The 21,370-nt window shown below is 43.3% G+C and overlaps 1 protein-coding gene across 1 annotated transcript in view; it reads left to right on the top strand.

Annotated features, from left to right (window-relative positions):
- Positions 1–21,370, top strand: part of ppp1r32 (protein phosphatase 1, regulatory subunit 32) — a 131,304-nt gene that overhangs the window by 7,283 nt on the left and 102,651 nt on the right. Inside the window, exon 2 of the mRNA XM_028792591.2 lies at positions 19,195–19,312. Within this exon, the coding sequence (XP_028648424.2) occupies positions 19,195–19,312 (118 nt within the window). The remainder of the gene's footprint in view (positions 1–19,194; positions 19,313–21,370) is intronic.

Below are 21,370 nucleotides of genomic sequence, written 5' to 3'. Positions count from 1 at the left end.
ATGTCTGCCCTTCATTTTGTAGTATAAAACATGTGTACTGAGTTGAATATGAAGAATTTGTGGCAAGGTAAATCAAAGCAGCAGAAAACAGCCAAAACTGAGGCTCAGTTTAGCTGTGGACAGCTATCTTAAATAGGTAGGCAGCAATGATATCATATGTCATGTAACCAGCAACCAATCTAACAACATGGCCATTGCTGTAGCACGGACTGACCCAAAATTGTGATGACTGTAGCCACACACCGAAGTTAACAAAACAAAATGGCATTTGCAAAATTATAATAAAAGACATAAATGAGTAAAAAAAATGATTATGACTCTTGTATCTGCTTTGTGTGACACTAAAGAGGTTTGGGGCAGCCACCAGTATAATATTCCCTGTCTGCAAATGGGTAAATTGCTAGCACTGATCTGCTCAGAATATAGTCCAAAACAGAACTGACTAGATTAGTCAAATATGGAGGCTTTAAAGGCCAGAAAAGGAAGTGAAGTCATCGAGGGCGGAAGGGTCCTCTTCCATAGGTTCAGACCCGGATGTGACATCATCAAAAGGGCCGAAACAGGAAATCTCTTTGGTCATGGGTTCTTCACCGGAAGTGACGTCATCCAAGGGTACAGATCCGGAAGTGGCGTCACTGGGGTCAGGCGGAATTTCCCATGAATGGTCTGCAGGAAAGTAAGAAAAAAGGTCAGTGCACTCCGCCACCCCCTGGTCTGGCGTGGAATTACTCTTATTTAGACCCTTTAGCTGCCTCCCATGCGCACGTGTGTGACATTAGAAATGAAAATTAAAGGAAAATTTACCAAGAATCATGACAACTCAATTTGCATTTCAGCCTGTCTGCACTAACTTCTTCTCTGTTCCCAAAGATCTTTCCTGCTCAAGGCTCTCTATGCTTTTTACTACACCTGGAATATGGGAACAGCTTAGTTTTGCTGCTATCTTATATAAACCCTATAATTTCCTCCTTGGTAAAATCCACTCTTTTTACTCACTAATTTAATAATAATAATTAATAATTTAATTATTTTTAAATTTGTTTTTAATAATCTGATATGTTAAATAAAATGGATTTAACTGTAGTATGCCTGTATAACCCACATTTTTACTCCAAAGCCAAATAGATAAAATTAGTATTGTGTGTGTGTTGAAAACATTTTTCTCTCCTTTTCCATTACCACCATTAACTCTTATGTTGCAACTTTTTCAACACTGTGATCACCATCTGAATAAAACACCACTATTATTATATTATTTATAAAGTGAAAGCTAAAGTGAAGCTAGCAAATACAGTATATTTTCATTCGCAGGATAGTAACTCTTGTTAACTACTGGACAACTAGTCTAGGTAATAGACAAGTTCCTCCATTTCCTCAGTACCGTTTTCCTTTTGATCCATTTTTTAATCCTTCTTATATACTTTTACTTCTTCCATTCCTTTAGCTTTTATTCCTAATACTTTCATAATTTTCTTCACCTGAATCCAACATTCTGTTTTTTTCTTCCCTTTTCCTCATATTATACAATGACACTTTTCAATGTACATTTTTGACCCATAATCTTTAAAAAAATTGTTACTTTTTTCATCCCTTTCCTGGTGTATTTATCTCTTAATTTTGTGTTTTAAGAAGACTTCTTATCCTACTTGATAATAGTTTCTCATAGCTCATGAAAACTAGTACAGATAGAAGGCACCTTTGCCTATACAAATTGAGGGACCACGTATAAAAACTGCTGTAATTTCTACATGGTGTGACTGAAATATGCATGTACCTTTTTAACAATGTACACCTCTAGATGCTCTGAAACCGCACTTAACTTCCTTGCAATTAAAAGCACAAACATTAAATGGAAACCAGTCATAGGCAAATGTTTTATTCGTATATCTATGTAAATTATATACAGCTCTCTTAAACTGTACTGTTAAAAATACACCCTTGATTAGTTTTTACTTTTCAGACATAACGAGAAGTAGTATTTTCATTTGATCACAAATTTTGGCTTAATTCTCTTCTAAAGCCTTACTAGGCAATAACATTTACCTAATTACTGGGCAGATTTGTGATTACCAGAAATTGTAATCCTTTCATGTCTGGTCTTGAATTCTAACTTTAGATTAGACTGGATAAACTTTATTAATCCCATGGGGAAATTTAGATGCATACAGCAGCAGAAACATAAAAACAAGCATATAGACTTAAAGGACAATAAATATAATCCATCCATCCATCCATTTTCCAACCCGCTGAATCCGAACACAGGGTCACGGGGGTCTGCTGGAGCCAATCCCAGCCAACACAGGGCACAAGGCAGAAACCAATCCCGGGCAGGGTGCCAACCCACCGCAGGACACACACAAACACACCCACACACCAAGCACACACTAGGGCCAATTTAGAATCGCCAATCCACCTAACCTGCATGTCTTTGGACTGTGGGAGGAAACCGGAGCGCCCGGAGGAAACCCACGCAGACACGGGGAGAACATGCAAACTCCACGCAGGGAGGACCCAGGAAGCGAACCCAGGTCCCCAGGTCTCTCAACTGCGAGGCAACAGCGCTACCCACTGCGCCACCGTGCCGCCATAAATATAATCAATACATAGATTATATATTATATATTTATCAGGTAGAATCCCAGATCCTCCATGATGCTGTATGCTGAGATTGCAGTAGAACAGTGAGTGCCCTCCAGAATTGTAAGACATGTTATTAGTTTGACACATCCTTCTGAGATGAAGGTTAACTTCACTTTTAGAAAAAAGAAAGAGTGACCTGCTTTTAAGGGCTCGTTGCATCTGAGGGAAAGCCTGCTCTTCTGTCCACGTTTATAGGTGCCGAGTTTATAACGGAACAGTCAAATGTGGACCTTGCGTGCCTCATCACAGTGGGGCAAAACATTTATTAAACCCCGAAACATCATTGCTAATTTTTAAATGGGAACCTATTAACAACCAGTGCCATTCACTGATAACATTTTTCTACGGGAAAGAATGTTAATACCAGTTAAATACCTGTATAATTTAATCAGTTAAATGATTCACAGTAAATACATCATGTACAATTAGAACTGCCTACATAAAAGCAGTGGCGGACTGTGAAGGGCCTGCAAGGCCTTCTCTGCTGGCCTAAAAAAATATCTGAATCACAAACTGATGTTAATTATATTTTGTCCATGAATACTTATTAAATAATTCCAAATAGTCTGTCCGCTTCCTTTCATAGCTTTTCCGATGGTTGTGCTGCTTCCAGACATGTATTTTCGTATTAAAGCATTTAACCAATCACATTTCATACATCATTTGTTGCCAGGCAGGGTCAAAGTCAAAGAAGTCTGCCCGGGAGGCCTTCACAATCTGTTCTGCAGGCCCTCTAACACAAAATAAATGTTGATTAATCTGTTGCTTCAACCAATCAGATTTTGAGTTGGTTTCACTAGGGCCCTCTAGCAGGCGTACGGCAACGTCACCGTATTCAGACCCATTGATTGGATAGGATGGTGTAATAGCTATTTTGTTACCCCATGGCTGAAGAAGGAGAAGAAATAGATTTGGTGGCAGATTTACTTTCAAGGTCATTTTCAAGACGGACTTTTCAAGAAAAGCTGGACATTGTTAAGAAAGGTCGGACAACTCCGAAGCTAGCTAGCATGTCACAACCAGGAGGAGGATTTGTCCGCCACTTTCAGGTTACCAACTACGAGTGGTACCCCTGGCTCACAGGGTCCGAGGAACACTGCAAATTGTATTGCTGGGAGTGCTTGTTATTTGCCATTGGTTGACATGGTGTTTGGAGCCAAACTGTGTTTGTAAATTTGACTTGCGTAACCAAGGCAGCAACGAGACATCAAAGCACTGCCGGACACTTACAAGCAACAGTGCTTTCCAAAACTTTTGGGGAAACCAGAGTGAATCTACAGCTGAACGAGCAAGTGCACAGGGAAACGGAGCTCCACAATGAAAAGGTGAAGAAAAACAGAGAAATCTTAAAAAGACTGATAGACTGTGTCATTTTTTTGGGCAAACAGGAACTTTCATTTCGGGGAAAAAGCACCGTTTGTCTCTATTATGGTGGATGAGACGACAGACGCAAGTAACGCAGCGCAGCCAGCACTGGTCCTGCGTTACGTAACGGGCACAGGTGTCAAGGAGCGATTCATATTACTAAACGAGAATGGTAAACCGGATGGACGCAGGGACATCCGGACATGGGCCGTGGACGCAAAAGACGTATTGCGCAGGCGCCCCCACAAAACCCCCCTTCCAAGCAACGGAAACCGGATGGAAAGCAATGTAAAATAAGAAATGAGGCGCCCATAGCACACAGAAAAAAGGAGTCAGACGCCGGCGCCGCACACAGCGCTGCACGAAGCCCATGGCACACGAAACGGAACACACACTAAGAAGAGAATTGAGACCCACGACACACAAAGCCCCCCTCCAGTAACTGAAATAAGAAATGAGGCGACGTGCCCCTAGAACATCAAAAAGAAAGGAGTCAGACGCAAGCGCCACATAGCACACGAAACGGTACGCACACAAAGAAGAGGATTCAGACCCACGACACACAAACACCCCCTCCACTAACAGAGATAAAAAAAAGTGAGGCAACGCGCCCCTAGCACACAAAAAAAAAAAGAAGTCAGACGCGAGCGCCACACAAACCCATTGGACACGAAACGGGACAGACTACGGACATAGCACACGAAACATACACAAAAAGGAGGATTCAGACCCACGACCACACTAACATAAATAAGAAATGAGACACAAAGCCCCATTACTGAACGAACCGTCCGTATTAAACATACGTCATCTGAACACATTCAAATTATGCAGCATAGGTCGATCTCATTACACTGATGCACTATTAACCGTTCAACCACAGAAAAGGCTCCATATTAACAGTGAGTACGATCCTCCTTATTACTTATCCATATTTCTAACGCTGAAGAACAAACAAGTCATGAATTCACGATCACGGGTACAAAACGATATGGCTCGAGTGACGGGACCAAACACATGAACCCGCATGAAAAAAAACAATACACGTCGGTGCCTACAATGCGCTTCTGAAACCCCGGAAGAAAAAATGTCTCGGCTCCAAAAACGCAAAGCTCAACTAACACAGTTACAGAAACGAGCGCAGATGGACAGACACAATGAACGTAGACGCATGCAGCACGCGTCTCAAAGTGCTGCATCGAAACAGGCAAGGGTTCAAAACGAAACACCTCGAGTCTCAGAGATACAAAAACAGCAGCGAAGGGACAAAATAAATAAACGCAGACGTCTACAACGCGCATCTGAAATGCTGGAAAACAAGCAGGCAAGGCTCCAAAAAGAGAAAGCTCGACTAACCGACATACAAAAACGGGCAAGGCTCAATACAAACAATGAACGCCGTAAACTGCAACGGGCTTCTCACACAGCACAGGCAAATCGATTACAGCTCCAGAATAGCACGTCCCAAATCCTGCACATACAACGACGCGCCTCTCAAATGGCACAGACAAAAGATACACGTCAAGGACATCAACGACAGACACCTGCTAAACGATTGCGCCAGTTAGCTGACAATGCGTTCAATAATGAGTCTACTATTCATGAAAATTCATTGGGATTAATGAATGTCATTTACAATCATTGTCATTCACTTAACTTCCCTGAAGAAACAACTGGCAATACAAGTAATGAATTTACACGTTGTTGTCAAAAGGGTCAAATTAGACTGCCTCCTTTACATTCATATCCTGCATATCTACAGAAGCTTCTAACTAATGAAGTACCTGAAAGTAAAAACTTTATGAACTGCATTAGATCCTACAATAGTTCATTTGCTTTTGCATCTAATGGCATCCAGTCACTTACTCAACACCATTGATAAACTTCTACAAACGTTGATGAATAATAATATTCCCTTTGGAGGAAAGGTACTTTTATTAGGAGGAGATTTTACACAGTGCTTAGCTATTGTTCCACATGCCATGCGCTCGGCTATTCTTCAGTCCACCTTAAAATACGCAGACAATTGGCATTGCTTTCAAAAGAGTTACGGAGATATTTGGAACAGCAATCTCATTACACCAAATACCCCTTTTAACACAACGAACTATATTCTGTCCAAAAAATATTAATGTTGATCACATTAATAACCAGGTCATTTCATTACTTCCTGGAGTTGCACAGCTCTTTCTAAGCTCTGACAAAGTTGACTCTGATGACGACAATGACCATCTTAATTTCCCCTTAGAATATTTGAACACTATTAACCCAGCCGAATTACCATAACACAATCTTAGCCTTAAAAACGGAACAATAATCATGCTATTAAGAAACCTTAACACTAAACAGGGTTTAGGGTTTATGCAATGGTACACGTTTAGTCGTCAACACCATGCCACACAATGTTATTGAAGCAAAACTTCTGACAGGATCACATGCTAACAATACTGTTCTAATTCCTAGAATTGACCTTACAAGTTCTGACCTGGAATTACCTTTTACACTTAAACGGCGACAGTTCCCCATTAAACCTGCCTTTGCCATGACCATCAACAAATCACAAGGACAAACCATGGACAAGGTTGGCATCTACCTCTCTGAGCCCGTTTTTGGACATGGACAACTTTATTTGCTTCCTATATGCATCATCTACACCTTCACACTATGCTATATCTCATTCATATATCACGCGCTTTGTAATTTCACAACACCAGGGGTTGGCGAGCGAAGCGAGCAGGGGGCGGAGCCCCCTAGTTTGTCAGATTTGAAGATGTTACCAGTGGGAAGCGAGCCGATGACATTGCAGGTCTTATCATCAGATTTTTGTTGGAAAATGAATGTCTGGGTAAAGTTGTTGCACAGTGTTTTGACGGCGCAGCAGTCATGTCTTCTGAATTAAATGGGGTGCAGGCTAAAGTTAAAGAGAGAGCACCTTTGGCTTTATTCATACACTGCTATGCACAATGGCTCATTTTAGTACTGACTCAAGGGGCCTCAAAGCTTAAAGAACGCAAGATCTTTTTCGGCCACCTCAATGGCCTTGCTGCATTTTTTTCTAGATCGCCTCGGCGCACACAACTACTGGACGAAATCTGCCAGCGGCGTCTCCCTCGTGTGGCACCAACACGCTGATATGAGGAACTCTACGAGGCCACTGAACGCACCGCAGGTGCTCCGAGCGCACGAAGAGGTCAAGTGCAAGATCCTCGCGCGCACTACCACCAACTCCATGGCAGGATTCTGGACAATATTATTTGCCAGACACAGATCAGATTTCAAGACCACAAAAGACTGAGGTTTGTCACGCTCCTCGACCCCCAGAAGTTTTGGGAATACAAGAAAAATTTCCCGCATGCAGCCTTCTCCAGTTTAACACAAAGCCACGGAGCACTTTTTGATCTGTCTCGGCTAAAAACAGAACTGACTGTAATGTATGCCATGGATGATTTTGCAGGAAAATCTCCCACTGATCTCCTTGACATCCTTCATCAGAAAAATGTTGCGATTTTCCTAAATAATATTGCAAGTTTATGAGTTATTATTGATATTTTTTATGTGTGTCGCGGCTGTAGCTGCAGTAGAAAGGAACTTGTTCACCCCTGGTTTGTCTATTCAATAAAGGCATTTATTGTGGCTACAGGAGTTATCTATCTGCGATGCAACGGCTCTTTATACTGTATTTCTGCATATTAAGATGGTTTTTATAACCATAAATTAGTTTTTGAGGGGTGGGTTGATTCAGACGGAGTACTATTGAAGGCCTAGGTGTGAAATGCACGGTCCGCCAGTGCATAAAAGAATTACCATACAGCCAAATGTTTACTCAACTATCACTAAGTTGAGAACTATGTGGTCTCGGCCATCTGTGGTTTCATCAACTACAACATATATTTTGTTGCCACGAATCTTTCGAAGAACGGCGTTCGTATGTTGTTCAAATACACGTGAGCCAAATGAGTTTGGCGAAGACTGCTCTCGTTTTCTGGCAGCGTGCCTCCTTGTTTACAATGCTTAATAAATTAAAGACTCATCAACATCATTTTCTCGAGCGGTGTACCGTCTAACTCACATGGTCGCAAACTAGCGTCTTGCATCTGATTATTTTGTTATTTCGTCTATTGTTGAAGGGGAACACTTAATTTCTCCTTGTTCTTGAGATGGGTTTTAGATTTGATGTGGTCATTCTTTTTCTTTCAGCTGCTCCCGTTAGGGGTTGCCACAGCGGATCATCTTCTTCCATATCTTTCTGTTCTCTGCATCTTGTTGTTTTACACCCATCACCTGCATGTTCTCTCTCACCACATCCATAAACCTTCGCTTAGGCCTTCCTCTTTTCCTCTTCCCTGGCTGCTCTATCCTTAGCATCCTTCTCCCAACATACCCAACATCTCTCCTCTGCACATGTCCAAACCAACGCAATCTCACCTCTCTGACGTTGTCTCCCAACCATCCAACTTGAGCTGACCCTCTAATGTATTCATTTCTAATCCTATCCATCCTCGTCACACCCAATGCAAATCTTAGCATCTTTAACTCTGCCACCTCCAGCTCTGTCTCCTGCTTTCTGGTCAGTGCCACCGTCTCCAACACATATAACATAGCTGGTCTCACTACCGTCCTGTAGACCTTCCCTTTCACTCTTGCTGAAAACCGTCTGTCACAAATTACTCCTGACACTCTTCTCCACCCATTCCACCCTGCCTGCACTCTCTTCTTCACCTCTCTTCCACAATCCCCATTCCTCTGTACTGTTGATCCCAAGTATTTAAACTCATCCACCTTCGCCAACTGTACTCCCTGCATCCTCATCATTCCACTGACCTCCCTCTCATTTACGCACATGTATTCTATCTTGTTCCTACTGACCTTCATTCCTCTCCTCTCTAGAGCATATCTCCACCTCTCCAGGGTCTCCTCAACCTGCTCCCTACCATTGCTACAGATCACAATGTCATCATCAAACATCATAGTCCATGGGGACTCCTGTCTAATCTCGTCTATCAACCTGTCCATCACCATTGCAAATAAGAAAGGGCTCAGAGTTGATTCCTGATGTAACCCCACCTCCACGCTGAATGCATCCGTTGCGCCTACCGCAGACCTCACCACTGTCACACTTCCCTCATACATATCCTGTACAACTCTTACATACTTCTCTGCCACTCCCGACTTCCTCATACAATACCACAGCTCCTCTCGAGGCACCCTGTCATATGCTTTCTCCAGGTCCACAAATACGCAATGCAACTTCTTCTGGCCTTCTCTAAACTTCTCCATCAACATCCTCAGAGCAAACATTGCATCAGTGGTGCTCTTTCTTGGCATGAAACCATACTGCTGCTCACTAATCAACACCTCACTTCTTAACCTAGCTTCCACTACTCTTTCCCATAACTTCATGCTGTGGCTCATCAATTTTATTCCCCTGTAGTTACTGCAGTCCTGCACATCCCCCTTTTTCTTAAATATCGGCACCAGTACACTTCGTCTCCACTCCTCAGGCATCCTCTCACTTTCCAAGTTTCCATTAAACAATCTGGTTAAAAACTCCACTGCCATCTCTCCTAACCACCTCCATACTTCCATAGGTATATCATCTGGACCAACGGCCTTTCCATTTTTCATCCTCTTCATAGCTGTCCTTACTTCCCCCTTGCTAATCCGTTGCACTTCCTGATTCACTATCTCCACATCATCCAACCTCTTCTCTCTCTCATTCTCTTCATTCATCAGCCTCTCAAAGTACTCTTTCCATGTGCTCAACACACTCTCATCGCTTGTGAGTACGTTTCCATCTTTATCCTTTATCACCCTAACCTGCTGCACATCTTTCCCAGCTCAGTCCCTTTGTCTAGCCAATCGGTCCATGTCCTTTTCTCTCTCCTTATTGTTCAACCTCTCATACAACTCATCATACGCCTTTTCTTTAGCCTTCGCCACCACTCTCTTCACCTTGCGCCTTACTTCTTTGTACTCTTGTCTACTTTCTGCATCTCTCTGACTATCCTACTTCTTCTTTGCCATCCTCTTCCTCTGTATACTCTCCTGTATTTCCCCATTCCACCACCAGGTTTCCTTTTCCTCCTTCCTCTTTCCAGATGTCACACCAAGCACCCTTCTTGCTGTCACCCTTACTACATCTGCTGTAGTTTCCCAGCTGTTTGGTAACTCTTCACTGCCACCCAGTGCCTGTCTCACCTCCTCCTTAAACTCAACCTTGCAGTCTTCCTTTTTCAACTTCCACCATTTGATCCTTGGCTCTGCCCTCACTCTCTTCCTCTTCTTGATCTCCAACATCATCCTACAGACCACCATCCTATGCTGCTTAACTACACTTTCCCCTGCCACCACTTTGCAGTCTTCAATCTCCTTCAGATTGACTCTTCTGCATAGGATGTAATCTACCTGTGTACATCTTCCTCCACTCTTGTACGTCACCCTATGTTCCTCCCTCTTCTTAAAATCCGTATTCACCACAGCCATGTTCATCCTTTTGGCACAATCCACTATCCTCTGACCTTCTTCATTCCTCTCCTTGACACCATACCTACCAATCACCTCCTCGTCTCCTCTGCTCCCTTCACCAACATGTCCATTGAAATCCGCTCCGATCACCACTTTCTGTCCCTTGGGTACACTTCACCACTTCATCCAACTCACTCCAAAAATCTCCTTTCTCACCCATTGCACACACAACTTGCGGGGCATATGCACTAACAACATTCATCATCACACCTCCAATTTCCAGCTTCATAATCATTACTCTGTCTGACACTCTTTTCACCTCCAAAACACTCTTGACATACAGTTCCTCAGAATAACACCTGCTCCATTTCTCCTCCTATCCATACCATGATAGAACAATTTGAATCCACCTCTGATCCACCTGGCCTTACTCCCCTTCCATTTAGTCTCTTGCACACACAATATACCAACCTTCCTTCTCTCCATCATATCGGCTAACTCTCTCCCCTTACCAGTCATACTGCCCACGTTCAAAGTTCCTACCCTCAGTTCCACTCTCTTTACTTTCCTCCTCTCCTCCTGCCTCCAGATATCTCTCCCCCCTCTTCTTCTCCTTCTTCGGCCTACAGTAGCCCATTTTCCGCCAGCACCCTGTTGAATAACAGTATTGGTGGTGGTCGTTGTTAACCCGGGGCTCAACCGATCTTGTATGGAAATTTGTATTGTTTTCCGCATATTGATTTGGCAAAATTTTACACTGGATGCCCTTCCTGACATAACCCTCCCCATTTATCCGGGCTTGGGACCGGCACAAAGAAACGCACTGGTTTGTGCATCCCCTGTGGCTGGGTCATTGCAAGTATATTTTCGTGTCCGGTCAATGGTATGATGGCAAAACTTGCAGAAAAGTTCATAAAAGTCACCGGGATATTGTTGTGCCCTCAATTTTGCAGTTAAGCTCATATTTCTTAGTTTTTTCAATGTAGTTAGGGTGTCTGATACTGCTCACTTCAACATTTCTCTCTCGTGCAGCAGGCTAATTCATGTGCCTTTAATGAGAAAACATACAGGAAACGTGCACAAACAGAGGCACGACTGGATTTCTATGAAAAATTACAAACTAGAAAATAGTATTGGAATGATAGAACTACAGATTATTCAATCGTTTTATTAATTGGGAAGTTTTGTAACAGTCACCCCTTCAGTCTCTAAATTCCACACACTTACGTTTTTAAATCTAAAATTCATTTTAATTAACTCCGTGATTCCGCATCACAGAAATCATAGGGCCCTAGAAAAGATCCCTAGAGGTGCTTTTTAGCACACCATGGAGGAATGAGCTTGTGACTAAAATTGGTCTAACAGATCAACTCCTGAAGAGGATAGAGAGGATTTTTAATGATGGCATCCAGTTTTGCCACTATTTTCTTTTCTACAGCAGCTTCCAGTGTATCTAGGGTTTGCCCTGTGATAGAGCAGGCTTTCCTGATCAGTTTGTTCAGGCATTATGCATCTTTTGAACTCAAGTTGCTTCCCCAGGAGACTACAGTGTATGCTACAGTACAGTACACCTACTCTATTGTAAATGCTTTTACAGGCAAACTGCAGAGCAAAAAGATGTTCTGAAACCAGGAATTGAAGCTGTTTCAGCCTCTCAAAGGTTTTCATAATGTTTGAAATAAGAGCAAATGTTTTGAATTCCTTAGGATCCATGGAATGCTCGTTCTTTAGCCCTGAGACCTCACAGGATGTTTTTCACAGCTGAGCAACCTTCTAGAGACTCAAGGAAAGGGAGAACAGGTGTTGAAGGACCCCACAGAACTAGCTGACACGTTTTCAGTACCTGTTTGCCTAGCTCTCTGGTCACTTGATCGGCAGAGACAATCAGCCCAGGAAGTGGAAGGGTACTGGAGACCACAGGTGTGATATCATTCATTGTAAGGGAAGGTTATCGAGGGTAGATATGGTGGTTGACATTCCAGAACATCCTCAGTTTGCACACAGAGTCAGACAATGTTGGGAAAGGGCTGGACTAACAAAAATAAATCAATTGGCTCTGTTCTTGTTCCTTTCCTCTGCAGGTTTTATACCCTTCTTGTAGCCAGTGATAGCCTTCATCCCGTTCCATACCTCCTTTATGTTTTTCGGCTGTAACCTGTGCTCCAGTTTGTCCCTGTAATGAGGTTCTCCTTGCAGAGCTGCTTCCTCAGTTTTAACTGCACCTGCTTGATTTCCTCTTTATCGTCAGACCTGTAAGCTCTCTTCATTTTATTTAGTAAGGCTTTTAGGTCTTTTGTGACCACAGTTTGTTGTTAGGAAAACAGTGCATTGTCTTTGTTGGGACTGTGTTATCCACACAAAACTTGATTTAGTCTGTGATACAGTGACTGAGTCCTTCAGTGTCCTCACCATGTGACTCGCAAAGCATGTCTCAAGTCAGTGTTCTCAAATATTTCCTGCAGCATTCTTGGCCTGTGTTTGTTCATACCTATGTTGTCCTGGTTGTGACTGACAGCCACTGACCAGTGGGTTTATATGTGGGTATGAGCTGTACCAAATTAGGTTGCAAAGCAGCAGCGGTATATACATTTTTAACATTGACATATAACAGCCCCAGGGTCCTGCTTTCCTTTGTTGTACAGTCCATAAACTGGAAAAAACTGGTGTGGTTGGAGTAAAGTCAAACATGGATAAAGACCCCAGAAATTGTGATGAAAGCACTGGGATGGTTGATAGTGAGTTTGCTTACCACAGAATATACTGCTTTTGGAGTGGATGATGCAAATTGCTAACACATGTGAAAACTCCCTCAGATTATAACAAGGCTGTAATCCCATTGGGAGCAGCTCAACATTGGGGTCGCATACCTGTGCTTTAATTGTAATGTGTCCAGGGTCGCACAAGTTATCATTCATAAAAATGGCAAGTACACCTCCCTTCTTCCTACCGCTTTCAACTCTTGCTTCTCTCCACCCATATTGTTGTGAGTTGGAGTCACAGAGAGAATGAAAAGGGATATGAGGCCTCCAAAAAGATCTACTAAAGCAGGACCTTCAATAACCTGCCCAGAGGAGTCTTATTGTAAATCAGCCAGTCCCCAACCACTACCTGCTGGCTTCTTTGAACACACACACCCAAAGTTCAAAATACACAGAAAGTCCCAAAATATAACTCAGAAATGCCTCATATGTAAGGGAAACCATCAAGGTTTGGCTTGAAAGGTCCCACAAGAAATATGTATAAAGTGTTGATTTAGCCAAAAATATGACAATAGAAAAAAGTTTCAAAAACAGATTTGCCTAAAATGGCAATCCACAGCAAGTCCCAAAACACATTCCACAAGCAAAATCCAATAACAGAAGTGAGAAATGAAATAAAATCAGCAATTAAACAACAATTGGCAATGAACATAAGCCAAGGAATAAACCCTGGCTGAAACATAAGACATATAATGAAAAACTAGAACTGTACACTGGAATACATAACTGAATCATGAGTATAATGAACCAAGCTATACTTTTTTGTTTATATTTAAAGAAACTGCATTTAAATAATGTAAAAGATAGTTGTGGGCACCAATAATGTATCCATAAACAGAGTGTGGTTTAAAAATATTAGTTTATTCTAAACAGTTTAACATACAGTATAGTATATGTTTTTCTACATATCTTAAAATCCCATCTCATTATCCAACCCCACCTAATCTAATTTGGGGTCATGTAGGGCTAAAATCTATCCTAGCTACACTGGGCACTAGGCATGAAACAGCAATGAATAGGGCACCAGTCCTTTGCAGAGCTCATCCACAAATACACCCAAAGTGAAAAGTTGTCAAATAACCTGACTTGCAAACCTTTTGAAAGAAGAAGGAAACTGGGGTACCTAGAGGAAAATTCAACCACACACATTGAGAATGTGCAGTCTATACACAGACAATGTCTGGGCATGGAATTTTTATCCCATGAGGTGGTGGCACTATCCAGTGTATCTGTGATATTTTAGTACCTTACCTTAGTACCTTTACCTTATCGTGGTGGAGGGGTTTGCGTGTCCCAATGATCCTAGGAGCTCTGTTGTCCGGGGCTTTATGCCCCTGGTAGGGCCACCCAAGGCAAACTGGTCCTAGGTGAGGGATGAGACAAAGAGCGGTTAAACAAACCTCCTATGAAGAAAAACAATTTTGGACGGCGTTTTCCCTTGCCTGGACGTGGGTCACCGGGGCCCCACTCTGGAGCCAGGCCTGGAGGTGGGGCTCAATGGCGAGCGCCTGGTGGCCGGGCCTGCACCCATGGGACTCGGCCGGGCACAGCCCAAAGAGGCAACGTGGGTCCCCCTTCCCATGGGCTCACCACCTATGGGAGGGGCCAAGGAGGTCGGGTGCAGTGTGAGTTGGGTGGTGGCCGAAGGCGGGGACCTTGGCGGTCCGATCCTCGGCTACAGAAGCTGGCTCTTGGGACGTGGAATGTCACCTCTCTGAAGGGGAAGGAGCCTGAGCTAGTGCGCGAAGTTGAGAGGTTCCGGCTAGATATAGTCGGACTCACCTCGACGCACAGCTTGGACTCTGGAACCAATCTCCTTGAGAGGGGCTGGACTCTGTACCACTCTGGAGTTGCCCCCAGTGAGAGGTGCCGAGCAGGTGTGGGTATACTTATTGCCCCCCAACTTGGAGCCTGTATATTGGGGTTTACCCCGGTGGACGAGAGGGTAGCCTCCCTTCGCCTTCGGGTGGGGGGACGGGTCCTAACTGTTGTTTGTGCATATGCACCGCACAGCAGTTAGGAGTACCCACCCTTTTTGGAGTCCCTGGAGGGGGTGCTAGAGGGCATACCTTCTGGGGACTCCCTCGTTCTGCTGGGAGACTTCAATGCTCACGTGGGCAATGACAGTGAGACCTGGAACGGCGTGATTGGGAGGAATGGCCCCCCTGATCTGAACCCGAGCGGTGTTTTGTTATTGGACTTCTGTGCTCGTCACGGATTGTCCATAACGAACACCATGTTCAAGCATAGGGGTGTTCATATGTGCACTTGGCACCAGGACACCCTAGGCCTCAGTTCGATGATCGACTTTGTGGTCGTGTCGTCGGACTTACGGCCACATGTCTTGGACACTCGGGTGAAGAGAGGGGCGGAGCTGTCAACTGATCACCACCTGGTGGTGAGTTGGCTTCGATGGTGGGGGAGGATGTCGGTCAGGCGTGGTAGGCCCAAACGTGTTGTGAGGGTCTGCTGGGAACGTCTGGCAGAGCCCCCTGTCAGAAGTAGCTTCAACTCCCACCTCCGGCAGAACTTCGACCACATCCCGAGGGAGGTGGGGGACATTGAGTCCGAATGGGCCATGTTCCGTGCCTCTATTGTTGAGGCAGCTGACCGGAGATGTGGCCGTAAGGTGGTTGGTTTCCTTTTCGTGGCGGCAATCCCTGATCCTGTTGGTGGACACCGGCGGTGAAGGATGCCGTCAAGCTGAAGAAGGAGTCCTACAGGACCCTTTTGTCCTGTGGGACCCTGGAGGCAGCTGATAGGTACCGGCAGGCCAAGCGGAATGCGGCTTTGGTGGTTGCTGAGGCAAAAACTCGGGTGTGGGAGGAGTTTGGGGAGGCCATGGAGAACAACTTTCGGACGGCTTCGAGGAGATTCTGGTCCACCATCCGGCATCTCAGGAAGGGGAAGCAGTGCAGTGTCAACACTGTATATGGTGGGGAAGGTGCGCTGCTGACCTCGACTCGGGACGTTGTGGGTCGGTGGGGGGAGTACTTCGAAGACCTCCTCAATCCTATTAACATGCCTTCCAATGAGGAAGCAGAGCCTGGGGACTCAGAGGTGGGCTCCCCCATCTCTGGGACTGAGGTCACTGAGGTGGTCAAAAAACTCCTTGGTGGCAGGGCCCCGGGGGTGGATGAGATACACCCGGAGTTCCTCAAGGCTCTGGATGTTGTAGGACTGTCTTGGCTGACACGCCTCTGCAACATCGCATGGACATCAGGGACAGTGCCTCTGGATTGGCAGACCGGGGTGGTGGTCCCCCTCTTTAAGAAAGGGGATTGGAGGGTGTGTTCCAACTACAGAGGGATCACACTCCTCAGCCTCCCTGGAAAAGTCTATTCAGGGGTCCTGGAGAGGAGGGTCCGTCGGATAGTCGAGCCTCGGATTCAGGAGGAACAGTGTGGTTTTCGTCCTGGTCGCGGAACAGTGGACCAGCTCTATACCCTTAGCAGAGTCCTGGAGGGTGCATGGGAGTTTGCCCAACCAGTCTACATGTGTTTTCTGGACTTGGAAAAGGCATTCGACCGTGTCCCTCGGGGAATCCTGTGGGGGGTACTCCGAGAGTATGGGGTACCGGCCCCTCTGATAAGGGCTGTTCAGTCCCTGTACGATTGGTGCCAGAGCTTGGTCCGCATTGCCGGCAGTAAGTCGAACCCATTTCCAGTGAGAGTTGGACTCCGCCAGGGCTGCCCTTTGTCACCGATTCTGTTCATAACTTTTATGGACAGAATTTCTAGGCGCAGCCAGGGCGTTGAGGGGGTCCGGTTTGGTGGGCTCAGGATTGAGTCACTGCTTTTTGCAGATGATGTTGTCCTGTTTGCTTCATCAGGCCGTGATCTTCAGCTCTCTCTGGATCGGTTCGCAGCCGAGTGTGAAGCGGCTGGGATGAGAATCAGCACCTCCAAATCCGAGACCATGGTCCTCAGCCGGAAAAGGGTGGAGTGTCCTCTCAGGGTTGGTAGCGAGATCCTGCCCCAAGTGGAGGAGTTCAAGTATCTCGGGGTCTTGTTCACGAGTGAGGGAAGAATGGAGCGTGAGATCGACAGGCGGATCGGTGCGGCATCCGCAGTAATGCGGGCGCTGCATCGGTCTGTCGTGGTGAAAAAGGAGCTGAGCCGCAAGGTGAAGCTCTCAATTTACCAGTCGATCTATGTTCCTACCCTCACCTATGGTCATGAGCTATGGGTAGTGACCGAAAGAACGAGATCGCGAATACAAGCGGCTGAAATGAGTTTCCTCCGCAGGGTGTCTGGGCTTTCCCTTAAAGATAGGGTGAAAAGCTCAGTCATCCGGTAGGGGCTCAGAGTAGAGCTGCTGCTCCTCCGCATCGAGAGGAGTCAGATGAGGTGGCTCGGGCATCTGATCAGGATGCCTCCTGGACGCCTCCCTGGTGAGGTGTTCCGGGCACGTCTAACCGGGAGGAGGCCCCGGGGAAGACCCAGGACACGCTGGAGGGACTATGTCTCTCGACTGGCCTGGGAACGCCTTGGGATTCTCCCGGAAGAGCTAGAAGAAGTGGCCGGGGAGAGGGAAGTCTGGGCATCTCTGCTCAAGCTGCTGCCCCCCGCGACCTGACCTCGGATAAGCGGGAGACAATGGATGGATGGATGGATGGATGGAGTAAATTTACAGTACTGTATATCCTATAAGTAATTTCATATTTGTCTAGCTTTTGACTTTGCAGTGGTGTTTTGCTGCTGTGTTTTGTATGAGAACTGTATGTTGAAGTTACTGTATTAGAATCTTGCTATTTTGCTTAATTACTTGAGATACCACTATAGAAGCTATTGTTTTAACATTTGCTCCTAAATTTTTAGCTGTCACTATAGAATTCTGCAGTGTTTATAAACTGACAAAAAATCCTAATCTTCTGAATCTGCTTTTTTCAGTTCAGGGCTAAGGTGAGCAATATATGCATGCATTTATTCAAACCATGATGTAAAGACAGTAGTGTGTGTTAACAGGACAAGCATCTGTAATCATTCACAACTACTGTCTACTAGGTTTGAGGAAGAATACTGCAGCTGCCCCAGGACATATATATTGTAAACAGGACAGTGAACCTATATGAGTGAGTTTAGGTGTCTTTGTGAGTGTGGTCTGAAACAAGGTTGACACCTAATCCAGGGTTGTTTCCTGTCATGCAACCAATGCTGCTGAGATAGACACTGGCTTCCTATGTCCCAGAACTGTGATTATTAGATGAATGGAAGGATGAAATCAATTAACACTTGAAGAAGCTGGATATTGTAAGAGACACTGTTTTATTAAAGGAACAATTTTGCACCCTATAGCAAAGGTATCTGACTACTATATTGTATGCAGTCTCTGTCCACAGAGGCTTCATCTTTCAGATGCTTTCAAAATCTTTTCATGGATACAATCTACCATTATATTATAAAGAACAGCAAAGACAGCATAAGCCCCATAGAGCATAAAGACCTTTGTTCGAAAATACCAATAGGGAGGAATGTTCCAAAATTTTGTTGTGGAATAATCACCCTTGATTTTAATGTAATGAGAAGCTTTCAGGAAGATAAGTTCTTTATTCAGAAATGGTTCTTGCCCTTGCTTGGTAAGATTATTGGGGATGTTAATGGTTCTTACAATTATATTCTGAGTCAGTTGCTGTCAGCTGATAGTTTATATAAAACTGCAGTTGGACTGAAAATTGAAGAAATCATATCAAAACTGCTTCTATATCTGAAATACACTAGTAGCCGCTGAAACGGACTTAAACACAATTATTATAGTATTATTATTATAACCAAAATTTCATAAAACATACAAAGGTAGAAAAATTATGTTTCTTCTTTAAACTATGCAGAAAAGGAGGAAAATTTTAAAAATAGTAAATTAGATTATCCTTTGCCTTTGTCATTATTTGCCTTGAACAGATGGATACCCTAATTAACTAAGTGTCAAAAGGTAGACTCTAGATATTTGTGCTTTTCTGTTACAGGAATAGAGGGCTTTAAACCAAGAAGAAGCCAGCATACAGGGACAGGATATACAGCCAGTATGAGGCCAGCTTTATATTACAATTCCATCTTGGACCAACATGACAATAAAACTCTGGGGTATGTAGACATTACAGAAAAGACTGATATGTTTTAAGAAGTGGAATCTGAGTTCTAAGTAGCACGTAACCAGATTTTAGAAACAAAAAAACAAGATATCATATGTAACTAAAGAAGCTATTATCCTTACTTGATAAATATATTTTTTTAAATGAAGCAGTGTGGCCAGAATAGAAGACAATATTGTATTCCAATGTGTGTGCATTTGTTAAGTTAACTGATAAATTTTAAACTTTGTTTAAAAACTGTATGTTCAAGGGTATGCACTGTGAAAATCTGATGTTTCCTTGTCTTACTTCTTAAAACTTCAGACAATGTATTGGAATGGACACTATTCATTGTAAGTTGTGAGTTTTCTAGATTATTCTACTATATACATGGATGCTTTGCATTTTTATCTACATTTAGCACAAATTTGGGTCCTCTGTGAAGTGTGCAGAACAGAATACATGCTGTGTGGGAAGGTGGGGGAGAGAAATAATAACTCCTGCACTTTGCACTAATGGAACGTCACTATTTAAAAAGCAGCTTCATGTTTGCTAGTTGCCCTTATTGTAATATGGGCTCAGTTCATTGCTCTGATTAAGTTATGAAAACCAGACACTGCTGCAAATTTGCTTTTTATGTTGAAATTTTTTTTTTGTTGACAAAATCCAGTTATATTTTATGTATTTACACCCACACCTTACTAAAACTGAATGTAGCACCTCATCAGTCAATTAATGGTTTCCAGCACAATGGGCATGATGGAGTGAAGTCTGGCTGAGGTATTCCTGACCTGTTGGCCAGTTCTCTGAGAAATGACAACAGGTAGCCTGTATAAGCTAAACTAATGAAAAAAACTAAACGTTCAGTCCAAATGCACAGCATTTACCCTCTTAAAAGGAAAGTAAAATACAGTCTGTACATAATTTTCATCACTTTTGAGGTTTGATGTGTTTGTCACGTTAACACGCATTACAGTAATGGCACGGTGATGTGAATTATTATACACGTGAGTTATCATTTAGCTGGTTTGCCTACACTTCCCTACTTGATCAAGAGTGTCCCCAAGATGTCTCATTATATTCATGCAAATATTCTAAAAACAGTGGAGCCCACTGTATTAGTGATTATTATTCACATTTTTGCATGAAACATAAATAACAAAGATAAAAAAGCAGGACTCAAACAACAATACTGCTGACTTAGACATGTTGGACATGCTACCATATGCACAATTCAGCAGATGTTATAGATTGAAACTTAAGATCACAAAACATGCAAAATATTATTATGGATTTATCAGATTTTCTTCATTATTAAATTCATGTTTTGGCAAGGCTGAATTTTTGTGGGCCTCAGGGCAATGAGACAAATCCTTAGGGTTTTTGCAAAACCTAGGAATTTCTTGTCAGTGAGCCAGTGAATCATTTAGGGATGGTAGCTTTATATAAATTAGATATCCCTTTCTCATTCAGGTATAGTGGGTAGGTTAGGATTCTTTGTGCAAAATATGTTGACCAGTAAGAAATGTAATACTGTATAAGAAATTATTAAAAAAATGTCACTGCAGACTCTTGACTCATGTAGTACCTTTAAAGGTTTAGGATGAATTATGAATTCAGTATTCAATGAAAAATAAGATATTTTTCCCCAGTAATTATGTTAGTTTAGGATAATCCCAAATCATATGACATACTTGGTCCAGTGCTTAATGTCATATTGGACACTTATGGTTCCATCCTTTGATAATTCTGATATTGAAAGATGTATGTTTGAAGATGTATGTCATGCTTTGCATAGATTGACCATGAGTGTATGTAATGAATGAGTGAATCTGGTCCTTGTCCAAAAGATTACTTGGGAAACCTTCTCCCATCATTCCCTAAGATTATGTACAGGTATCCACCATAAAATTAGTTGATAGTATCTAGAAATACTTTACAATAATCTCTCTCATCACTAGCTAAAATAAATTCTAATGTAAATGCTGATGGAAGGTTTGTATAAGAGCCAATCTTAGAAATTTAAATTTAATGTAAAAGTCATATAGTGCCTGGTAATTTCAATAAAGTA

Source organism: Erpetoichthys calabaricus, chromosome 2 (genome assembly GCF_900747795.2).
Source record: "Erpetoichthys calabaricus chromosome 2, fErpCal1.3, whole genome shotgun sequence".
Lineage (NCBI taxonomy): Eukaryota > Metazoa > Chordata > Cladistia > Polypteriformes > Polypteridae > Erpetoichthys > Erpetoichthys calabaricus.
This window is presented reverse-complemented; position numbering and strand designations above follow the sequence as displayed.